The sequence below is a fragment of the Crotalus tigris genome, unplaced genomic scaffold (assembly GCF_016545835.1).
Source record: "Crotalus tigris isolate CLP2741 ecotype Arizona unplaced genomic scaffold, ASM1654583v1 scf7180000024339.11422700, whole genome shotgun sequence".
NCBI classification, from domain to species: Eukaryota; Metazoa; Chordata; class Lepidosauria; order Squamata; family Viperidae; genus Crotalus; species Crotalus tigris.
The window spans coordinates 8,892,606-8,903,718 of NW_024100509.1; the positions used below are offsets into that span (position 1 = coordinate 8,892,606).

General features: G+C 38.8%; 1 protein-coding gene across 5 annotated transcripts in view; it reads right to left on the reverse strand.

Annotated features, from left to right (window-relative positions):
* The window catches only part of TEDC1 (tubulin epsilon and delta complex 1), a 59,507-nt gene extending 52,357 nt beyond the window's left edge, over positions 1-7,150 (reverse strand). Inside the window, exons 1-2 of one of the 5 annotated variants that reach the window (XM_039326031.1) lie at positions 6,820-7,073; positions 5,483-5,561 (exon numbers count right to left, since the gene is read on the reverse strand). In XM_039326031.1, the coding sequence (XP_039181965.1) occupies positions 5,483-5,561; positions 6,820-6,945 (205 nt within the window). In that variant the 5' untranslated portion in view covers positions 6,946-7,073. Of the gene's footprint in view, positions 1-5,482; positions 5,562-6,819 lie in introns of all 5 variants that reach the window. The other 4 variants (XM_039326034.1, XM_039326035.1, XM_039326033.1 and 1 more) reach the window with 4 other exon arrangements.
* Between the last annotated feature and the right edge of the window lie 3,963 nt (positions 7,151-11,113).

The following is an 11,113-nucleotide window of genomic DNA, read 5'->3' on the forward strand; positions in this document are numbered from 1 at the left end:
TGGTCTGGAACCAACGAAACCACTACTATGGATCGTTATGCCCTTACTAATGTATCTGGGATGCCATATCTAAAAGACCCCACAAATACCAGTCTCCTTTGGCTAGCCCCAGATGGAATGTACTGGATTTGCGGAAAAATGGCATACGGACAACTACCTAAGAACTGGTGTGGATCTTGTGTATTGGGAATAATTCGACCAGGATTTTTCCTGTTACCATTAAAAACTAAGCAAATTCTTGGAGTTCCCATCTATGATGAAGTTGGCAATATAATACAAAGAAGGGAACCAAGTACATACACCCAATGTGCAGGAGTCACTTGGCAAGAATATGAATGGCCACCTTGCCGCATTATCCTAGTTTACGGCCCAGCTACTTGGGCTGAGGATGGAATGTATGGATACCGTACCCCTATTTATATGCTCAACAGGCTCATTAGGTTACAAGCGGTGGTAGAGTTAATCACTAAGGAGACTGTGAAGGGACTAACTGAATTGGCCAAAGAAAACGTGAAATCAAGGACATATATTATGCAAAATATTATGCAAAATAGGTTAGCCTTGGACTATCTGTTGGCCAAAGAAGGAGGGGTATGTGGAAAATTCAACCTAACAAACTGTTGTATCGAAGTAGATGAAAGTGGAAAAGTGTTGAAGGACATAACAGACAGAATGGTCAAACTAGCTCATGTTCCGGTGCAAACCTGGAAAGGATTTAATCTGGAAGACATATTTTCAGGATGGTGGCCAAAGTTACCAGGCCTACAAACCATCATAGTTATAGCAGTATTGTTAATTCTAGGATGTATTCTGATTCCCTGCTTACTGCCCTGTGCTATAACAATGATTCGAAGAATCTCAGAAAGTACAGCCCAAATAACTGCAAAACATGAAACAATGTTAGCTTTATGGGAATATAAAATGGTGCCCACTAAAGATCCTGAATCAGAGGTAGAACGATGGAAGTTTAAGCAAGAAAACTTCCAAAGGGGGGAATAAGGTAGAATAATATAGAATAATGTGGAATAATAATAATAATAATAATAATAATAATGAAAAATCATTAAAACAATGATGTGTCTGCATAATTACTGGAATAAAGCTGTGTTAACAATCTGTGACTAACCAAATGCGCATTGCACTTGGAAACAATGTAGGTAGCATAACTCTCCATTGTATGCCTGTGAGAAACTAACCTAATGAAATACAATGTGTATCACTAATGTGTGTCCCTTTGTTCCTGAGAAAAGAAATGTATAAAACTGAAGCCTAAACCCGCCCTCAGTGTTCAGAATTGCTTGTTGTTACTGCTTCTGAACCTTGCGCAATAAATCTCTCTGCTAAACCCTCTGGAATTCGTAAAAGTCTCTTTCGTTTTCTACAAGAGTTTGATAAACTTAGCTTTCGTCGGCAGTAAGAGTGGAATGCCTGCTCATAAGACTGGCATTTGTGCGCTCTGCTCATAGAATGCATCACCGGTCTACCCACCCCAGTTGACCGTATTGCTTCTAATAGTCTCGCATCCGTCTGTATACTTGTAAGCTCAGGGATCACCGCCTCTTTTATTGTCTCTTTGCCCGCTTTGGACGTATCTCAGTACACTTTGCTATAGGATGGTCCCCCAGTGCCTCCTGTCCTGTGGCCACCTCCCTTGTTGTGAGTGTGGCACCCCGCCTCCCATCATTGACTCCTGTATGAATCGTGCTGGAGATTTCTCTTCTTTGCCGGTCGTATTTCTTTGCTGTTGTATGGGACAGCAGTTCCGGTCTTGCGTGGACTGCACCCGTTGCACTCGTTGTGAGTTTATTTATTTATTTATGAGACTTATATACCGCTTTAAGTGCAAGCACTCTCTAAGCGGTGTACACCAGTAAGCAATGTATATATATATTTACATTGCCCCCAACAATCTGGGTCCTCATTTTACCTACCCCGGAAGGATGGAAGGCTGAGTCAACCTTGAGCCGGTGATATTTGAACCGCTGACCTGCTGAACACAGTCAGCTAAAGTGAACATTCAATTAATCACCACATAGAGTTACTGCCTGCTTATCAGGCATGAAGGAAGTGGAAACAACAGCTTAACAACTCACAACAAGTGGAACGGGTGCAGCCTATGCAAGATCAGAACCGCTGTCTCATGCAACAGCAAAGAAATACGACCGGCAAAGGGGAGAAATCCCCAGCACAATTCGTACAGGAGTCAATGATGGGTGTACCCAGATACATCCAAAGCGGGCAAAGAGAGCGACAATAAGAGAGATGGTGATCCCTGAGTCTGGATTTGTTTTCTCATTTTGTCTCTCATAGTTGAGGTCTACCTATGATGACAATTACAGGCCTCTCTCATCTTTTTAAGTGGGAGAACTTGCACAATTGGTGGCTGACTACATACTTTTTTGCCCCACTGTATGTAGGTGAGACCACAAAGCATCTTTGGATAAGACTGCATGAACATCAGTTGGCCATCAAACACCATGAGCAGCAGTCCCAAGTGTGGGCTCACACTGTAGAACACAACCACACGTTTAACTTCACTGAGGCCAGGGTCATTGCTCATGATGCAACAAAGGGCAGCCGTCTGCTAAAAGAGGCATGGCTATCCAACAAGCATTCCATCAACCAGCATATTAAACCGTTACCAGCTTATCAGACATTACGCCAGCAGATATCTTTAAATAAGAAAACTGCAAAGATGAAACAGCCACAGATCCTCACTGATACAAACAGGTCAACAGAGGATCGTATCCTTTCCTCAATGGACTTAGGGTCACAACAAATGATTAAGAGGAGGCAGACGGCACCAATGAGTGACAGCAAAAGACTTGGAACCAACATGGACAGGGACAATGATAGCAAGAAAGAACAGCCAGCTAAAACGGCAGCATCACATATGCAAACGCCAGAAAAGCAGCGAGATGACTATGCACGGCAAAACACACACTCCACATGGGCGGGGCGTGAGGAGAGAAGCAGGGTGCCTAAATTCAAACACCCATCAACGAGTGCGATGGAAACAACAGAGCAATTAACTACAGGGGGGCGGGAACTCAATAGACCAATAACATGCTCATTAGTCAAACGCTTGGCGTTACAAAGACTATAAGAACGTGATTCTCAATCCTGGCTAGAACTCTGATGATGTCAGCAGACACTGACGAAAGCTAAGTTTTTAAATAAATTCTTCAGTCTCGGTGATCTGTGTTTTAGTTTTTGAATATATGTATATGTATATGTAGAGAAAAATAGTTGAACACTGGGATAAATATAAAAACAACTGTTTAATAAACTAACAACTGTTTAATAAATTTAGCTTTCAACATGAATATACCGGGGATTCACACTTTTAGTATAATTAGAGAATAGTACACACACACACACACACACACACACACACACACACACACAGTATATTACAGTATAACATATGCCTCCTAATTTGGACAGCATCATTCCTGGTATAAGATAGTAGCATACAGCTAATCCATGCAGAGAGTAGCATAGCACACTGGCAACAGGGCTCTCTGCCTAAGCAGCTTTGCACTTTTCTAGAACAAAGAAACAAATAAATTATCTATTTCAGTTTTTGCCCTGTCTCAGATGCTAAAACCACTTGGGTAATCTTGAGCTAATCACTTGCACTTACCCCTAAAAAGGCAATGGCAAACTGCTTCTGAAAACATTGTCAAAAAACCTGCATAGACCAGTTGCCACAAGTCAAAACTGACTTGAAAGCACTCATAAATAAACAAATAAATGTATCTACATCAATATGTTATATAGAGTTCACTATATAAAAACTATAGTAACACTGGAATCAAAGTAATGTTCATGAGCTAATAAAGCTGTAAACACAGTAATTTAATACTCTAGTATGAATATGTAACAAAACAATAAAACAATTATCAGATGCTTTGTGAGATTTTATGAGAAAACTGCCTGGAACAATTCTATCTGGATTTCATAGAATTGCAGAGTCACTCAGTTCTCAATGCATGTTTGCTGGGCATCAGAGTAGGATATATCCTTGGTAAGAGCTTACTTCTGAGTATGAGAGAGTAGTGTAATGGTGAGGCAATTAAAACAATCATAGTCATTTTAATTCCTTGGTGAAGCATTTCTCACAGCCCCAATGCTCACCAGCAGTGAGTAAAGAAACTATCTCTAGATAGATTAATTATTCTGATCAAATAGTGAGGCAAAAGGGGCTATCAGTATGGTTGCACCTGAGCAAAAATCTGATTTTTTGAAGCAAGTTGGATAACAGATGGAGCACTTGTAAGAATTACTAGTGTAAGGCTTACTATGTGGATGACCGAACGCATGCCAAAATACATTGCTACTTTTTCACAACAAGAGCAGCAAAAAAAAACATTTACTTTGCAGAGCCTGCTGCTTCATAAATTATTGTCAGTAATTACCTAACTGGCATTTGGATTGAAGCAAGTGGCAAGTTCCATTGCTCCAACATTCAGAGAGGATCATCTGACACTACCATAATTTCAGTGCTGTGAGGTACACAATAAATGTACATGTTGTAATTTTCCATTTCTGTTAAAGGAATAGGCATATAGAGGCACTTAGCTAAGATACTTTTAGGAAAGGAGATATAATAAGCTGAAGGAATAGAGAGGAATTATATATACTGACTTAAGGGATACTTTTAGAATAGTGTACACTATTGTAGAATAGCATATAGCTTCTGAATAACATATTATTCATTTTATATAAGGCTTATTCTTTATAAAAACTGCTTAGAGTTAGTATTTTAAAGTATAACTATGAACCAAAGTGTGGCCATGTTTAACCAAAGCATGAATTCTGTTACACACAGGCATTCTTATAGATAAACAAGGAAAGAAGACAAATCTTTTATAATTGCAATTATTCAGTTTGGGTAACAGTTCACCTTGTAGATAAAGCTACACCCTTAGTTAGCAGGATGTTACAAATCATGCCATGGAAAAGGGAGTGAAAATAAGACAGGAACAAAAGTGGGCTTTTTGATCTAATAATTGGAGGTTTGGTAATTGTAATGATTGCTAGGTGGTGGGAATGCATGTGACCGGGTGGGCCTATCAACTGGGCTCACTTTGGAAGGATGTGGCATGATGCACTGGACGGTATAAAAACCTATGCAAAAATTGATTCAAGTGTGGACTCTGGGATTTGCCATTATCAAGAGTTCCACTGCTTTTGCAAAAGCTTTAATAAAACTTGTTTTGTTTTCCAACACCCTTGGAGTTGAATTTTTATTCCTCACAGTGCCAAGCAGAGATTTTCAACAACTTCTTAATGTATGAAAATATGTTATACTTTTACCGTTTTTATTCAAATTTTTATAGCTGCCCAAAGCGTTTATCATTTTATAATTCATGTACCATCTTTCAGACTGAGGCTGTTAATATATTTCATAAACAAATAAGATAGTTTTGCTATTTGCATTCTCCCCCACCCTCTAAAACTAAACATGTTTTGCTACCTATATCAGCAGATTTTATCTGTCCTCCACCATGGATTTGATTCAGGAGATGATATAGTAGTTTCCAGAATGTTAAACTCTGTTAAAAATAGAGAACGAATTGTTTAATTCATAAGATATCACCAGATGTTGTTTTTTTTTAAAAAATATGGTATTTAACATTTAAGTACCTTTTATGGCTGCCCAATTGATTGCCATTGAAGGTGCAGATTATCCAATTGAATATTAAATAGAATAAGGATATTTCAACTGCAGAATCGTTCAAAATAATGATTTTGAAGAATATTGTAACTAAATTCAGATATAATTTTCATATTTCAATGTATCAATAAATGTGGATTTAATATCTACGTAATAGGAAGACACGTGCATTCTGGGGTATAAACATAATTGAATATAATTATGATTATAATTTTTAAACCTCATTAACTGTTTATAGCAGCGGTTCTCAACCTGTGGGTTGGGACCCCATTTGGGGTTGAACGACCATTTCATGGGGGTCGCCAAACAAGGCTGTCCACCATTTTTTCCCCCTTTTCTTTGGCCACGCCCCTGGCACCCAGTGATGTATAAGTGGTTGGGGGTCACCACAACATGGGGAACTGTATTATGGGGCCGCAGCATTAGAAAGGTTGAGAACCACTGGTTTATAGTGAGGGAATGTTTTTTGTGTTCTATCAAGATTTTGCATTTGTTTTATCCTTTTTTGGTTCTCTCTATTCACCTAAGCGTTACCAAATTTCTCTTAAAAAGGTTAGCAGCAGCTGACAAAATAAATTAGTAGACTGGAGCTTCGTTTTAAAAACTTGAGCCCCTCAGCAAGCATGGTTATATTATCTCCGCGGAACACGTAAAAGCAACTCTGCAGTTGGAGACTCAGAAAGAAGGAAGTGAGACTGTTTCCTAGGATACATTCCCCTGAATCGAAGAAAGCCCTTTTCAGCGAAAAACATCATTTTTTTCATTTTTCGGCTGAAAAGCTCCGTTGCGCAAACCAGACGTTTTTTCTAGTCCATCCGACCAACCCCGCCGCCCTTCGGCGAGAGGGCCACTAATCAAAGGCAGCTGTTACCCTACGACGGCGTCTCTCAGTCTCAGCCGCTTTGTCTGGACTGCAACTCCCAGAATTCCCCAGCCCTCACATCTTAAAAGTAGCTGTGGTTGAGAAATTGCCTTACACCGTTGAGGTCTAGTCTCATTTTTTAAGCTGCCTAGTATGTCTCGCACAAACACTGCCGGTCAACATAAATTCGTGCTCAGTGCCTGAACATACCACCCAGTTAGGATGAGAGCGGCCAGGGGCATGTACAGAATCGCTTCCCCTTTCCCCTACCCACCACCTGAGGTTGATCGAACTTGGCTTGCCGGAAAGTCTCTGGAGAAACGTGCGAGCCAGGCAGGCTCAGGCTCAGCGCTGCAATAGCTGCCGGTAGGTAAGCGGATGCCGATCGTTGGCAATTCATTATCTTTATGGACTTATTCCCGCGCCTCTCTCTCAAAAGCGGCACGAAGTTACGGGGCTTGACAGGAAGTAAGCGTCAAGTACGCATGCACAACAGTGAATTTGAAGCTCAGTCGCTTCCTTATGCCCTCATCACTCCCTCTTTACCATAGAGAAAAAAGAGAAGTAAGCATAACCTGTCAGATTTTCTAATAAATTCTGAGATTCGACCTTTTTAAAAAGTGGTCTGTGATCTCTTTTGGGAATTATTGAAAAGGCGTACGTTAAATAAAAGCTGTGATTGCTTAGCAGACATCGAACGGGTAGTCACCCCGAAACTAACAAAAGCACTTTCTTTTTCTACCTCAAATTTTATTTCGAATATTTTAATCATTTAAGATTTGCAACATTCAAAAATTAGATCACGTTGAAAACAACATGTTAGCTGCATATTGCAAATGATATTTTTTGGGACACGGGCAAGGACGAGGATTTTTGAGGAATCCGTATATTCGAATTTCCTTCAGTTGTTTTGTCTAGAATGATCAATGATATGTCAAGACACTTTTTTTAATTTCATGCCTTGTATATAGTTGATTGATAAGTTAGACTATATGATTTGTACTATATAGAGGACTGTAAAAACTGTTTTTATTTTTGCACCATTTTTTATTTTATCATATTTTCTACTCCCAGGAATTCTTTATTTTTCTCACAAGCTACAAGACCAGTTTTAGGGCTTCATTAATGTGCCAGATTAACAAGGTCCTACCTACTCCATCTTGTCACCTAAATTTTCATGCTTTAATTTCCAAGTTCTAATCTCAAGAGAGCTGGCATTATTGAATGGATAAACTTAAAATAATCAGCAATAAATCAAGTCTTTAGAAAACAAGACATGCTTTGCAATTTATTCCTAATTTTGGGGAAAACATCCAGCCATTAATTTCTGTTGATAGTCCCTAATGTTATGTGCTCCTGGCTACTTTCCTTCCTGACCAGAGGCAAGCTCGCCTGACCAATAACCAGCCAAGACACAGTGAAGGCCTTTTGTTCCGTTTATTGCAATAAGCAGGGAGAGAAGCTATCAAAGCTTGGTTCTCTCCCAAGTTCCAACCCAAAATATTTCCTTCTTTATACATCCCTCCTATTTCCCCATTGGCTGAGGTACTATGAGGTTACACTCTTTCCGACCACCTCCTACATATTTCCTGCTACATATTAAATGATACATTACATGTACATTAAAATTAAGAGATAATTTATGCAAGGTGTGTCAATATTAATCAACTAATTGCACATGCTCAGTTACCTGAGTTCTGCCCACCTTTTTAATGACTTCTTAGAAAAATAGGTTCTTTTCTGTTTTGCTAATTATCTTCTCTTACAGATGTTTTTATAGCTTCTTCCTTTCCCACTCTAAGACCCAGCTAATTTTTGCCTACATATTTATCTTACACCCTGCCTTTGTTATCCTTTCCTGATTCTCCCATCTATTATAGTTTTTGGTTCTCCATCAGTAAATTTCCACTGCAGCAAATTCAATTTTAAATTTCGCTTTCAATATTAAATTTTGAAGACATTTCTTTTACTTCTATCACTACCAACCAGCAACACAAAGAGAATGTATCTAGTCCTCAATGAATACTCTATAGTAAATAAGGCAGCAATCAGCTTAGTGAAGTAGTTCTAGGATATATCTATCAAGAATACAGTATGTTATAAAAACAGCAATTTCTATTCCTGCTTCGTGTGTCACAATTTTAGGTCTAAATTAGATGTAATAGTACACACATTGTAATGACACAACCAGGATGAAGTATGAAATGTATTATTGTGAGCAGAAATGATTAATTAGGCATGTACATCAACCATATTCACTCTAGCAAGTGTGCTACCATGCTCTAGCAAGAATGACAAACTTTATCTTTGAACATATAAAGTAATTTATATGTTTATCACAATCAGAGCTTATCTGAGTTAAGGAAACCTTTTGAACAGTTCTGATAGACAGCAGCACATGCACAAGCTTCTGGCCTTTCTTAAATTCAGGTTGTAGGATAAGAATGATTTATTTTCATAGAAAATAAGAACTAGAGTCAGTACTTGATGACAAAAGTGTATCTTATGGCTTGTCAGCCAAAAATTCAATCTGCCCAATATCTCCTAATAAGCTGTATCTGGACAACAGATATACAGGAAACCTTAGCAGGAACTATACAGGAGCCACTACTGTTAATAAAGAATCAGAAATCTTGAAAGTTCAGGAGGGAGAAACACCTCAGACTTTCTTAGGTTTCCCCTTGTGTCCTTGGAAATATTAAATACATGCTTATATTCTCTGTATAGTATCTTCGTTCTTTTTTCTATATGCAGATCTGAATCTACCATGCTCTATGTCTGTGGAGATTCTCAGTCAACCAGGTCATAGTTATCCCAAAGATGCTTTCTCAGGAGGCAACTGGACTTTGTTTTTCTTTGAAGATGTTTCACTTCTCAACCAAGCTTTTTCAGCTCTTACTGGATGGTGGGGAATGAAAGGACTTATATTCCTTGCAGACAGCTGTTCATTTGCATTCTTTTAGTGAGTTGTTAAAGCTACCTGGAGGCTTATCTGTGTCTCTTCAAAGTCAAGTGAGTAGTGCAAATGGGTGTGGAGCCTTCTTGGAACTGTTCAAAGGACTGTGTTGTAGACTGGAGATACTGTAGATGATGTCGAATCCCTCCCCCTCTGTTGAGGGCTGTTCAATTTTGATATAGATGGCCCCTTTTTCAAACCAGCAGCCCTCTGTCCAAAATGTGGACTTTGCTGTCTTCAAAAGGGTGGCCTTTGTCTTTTAAATGCAGATGGACTGCTGACTCTTGTCCTGATGGGTTTGTTCTCCCATGTTGTGCCGTACGTTTATGAAGTTGTTTTGTTTCTCCAATGTACAGATCTGCACATGGTTCATTGCATTATACTGCATATACCACATTGTTGAGTTTGTGCCTGGGTGTTTTATCCTTGGGGTGGACAAGCTTCTGCCTTAGTGTATTATTAGGTTTGAAGTGTGCATGTATATTGTGTTGGTTGAAGATCCTCCCAAGCTTTTCTGATATTCCTGCAACGTAAGAATGACTATGTAGCTCCGTTTATCAGAATATCAGCAGTCCATCTGCATTTAAAAGACAAAGGCCACTCTTTCGAAGATAGCACAGTCCACATTTCGGACAGAGAGGGCTGCTGGTTTGAATGAGGGGTCAAAGAGGCCATCTATGTCAAAACTGAACAGCCCTCTGTCAACAGAGGGGAAAGGATTTGACATCATCTATCTCTAGTCTACAACACAGTGCTTTCAACAGTTCCAAAAAGGCTCCACACCCATTTGCACCATTCAGGTGACCCTGAAAACACAGATAAGGCTCCAGGTAGCTTTAATGATTCACTAAGAGAATGCAATGAACAGCTGTCTGCAAGGAATATAAATCCTTTCATTCCCCACCATCCAGTCAGAACTGAAGAAGCTTCTTGGATGAGAAGCGAAACATCTTCAAAGAAAAACAAGAAAGTCCAGTTGCCTCGTGAAAAAGCATCTTTGGGATTACCATGTTCTATATGTATCCTATTAGTAGTGGACCAGAAAATGGTGCAAAGTGAATAATAAGAAAAGCAAATCTCCAACTGGTACCATTTAGTGCTAATAAATGGAAATGGACTAAAAAAATATATCATAATTTTATGGCTGCTATGAAAAGGCTTTATTTCTTTGAGAAAAAAACTGAAAACACCCAACAAGAAGGAAACATATGAGACCAGAATGTGAATACTTATTGTGAGAACCAGCATAGAAACTTAACACCGGGTATAAAAGTTGGAACAATGCATTGGAAAGCAGAGATTTATCTACAAAGAGCTCTTTGGAAATCTCCCAACCTCTTTTATTTACCTGGGCAGCAATTAAGAAGAACTGAAATATTTTATTAAATTATTAACTAACTCAAAATAAATGATGTGCAAGCATCTGAAGTTGAATCAACAACATTCAAACAGACAAAATACATACATAACATTTTGGCTAAAACAGTATTAAAACAGAATACTTAAAATGCTTGCTCAGCTACCTACATGTACAAAAAAGAGATTAATAACTGAAGTAATATTTTTTTTTTTAAAATAGTAGCATAAAAGTTTTCTGGAAACTGTTTACAGT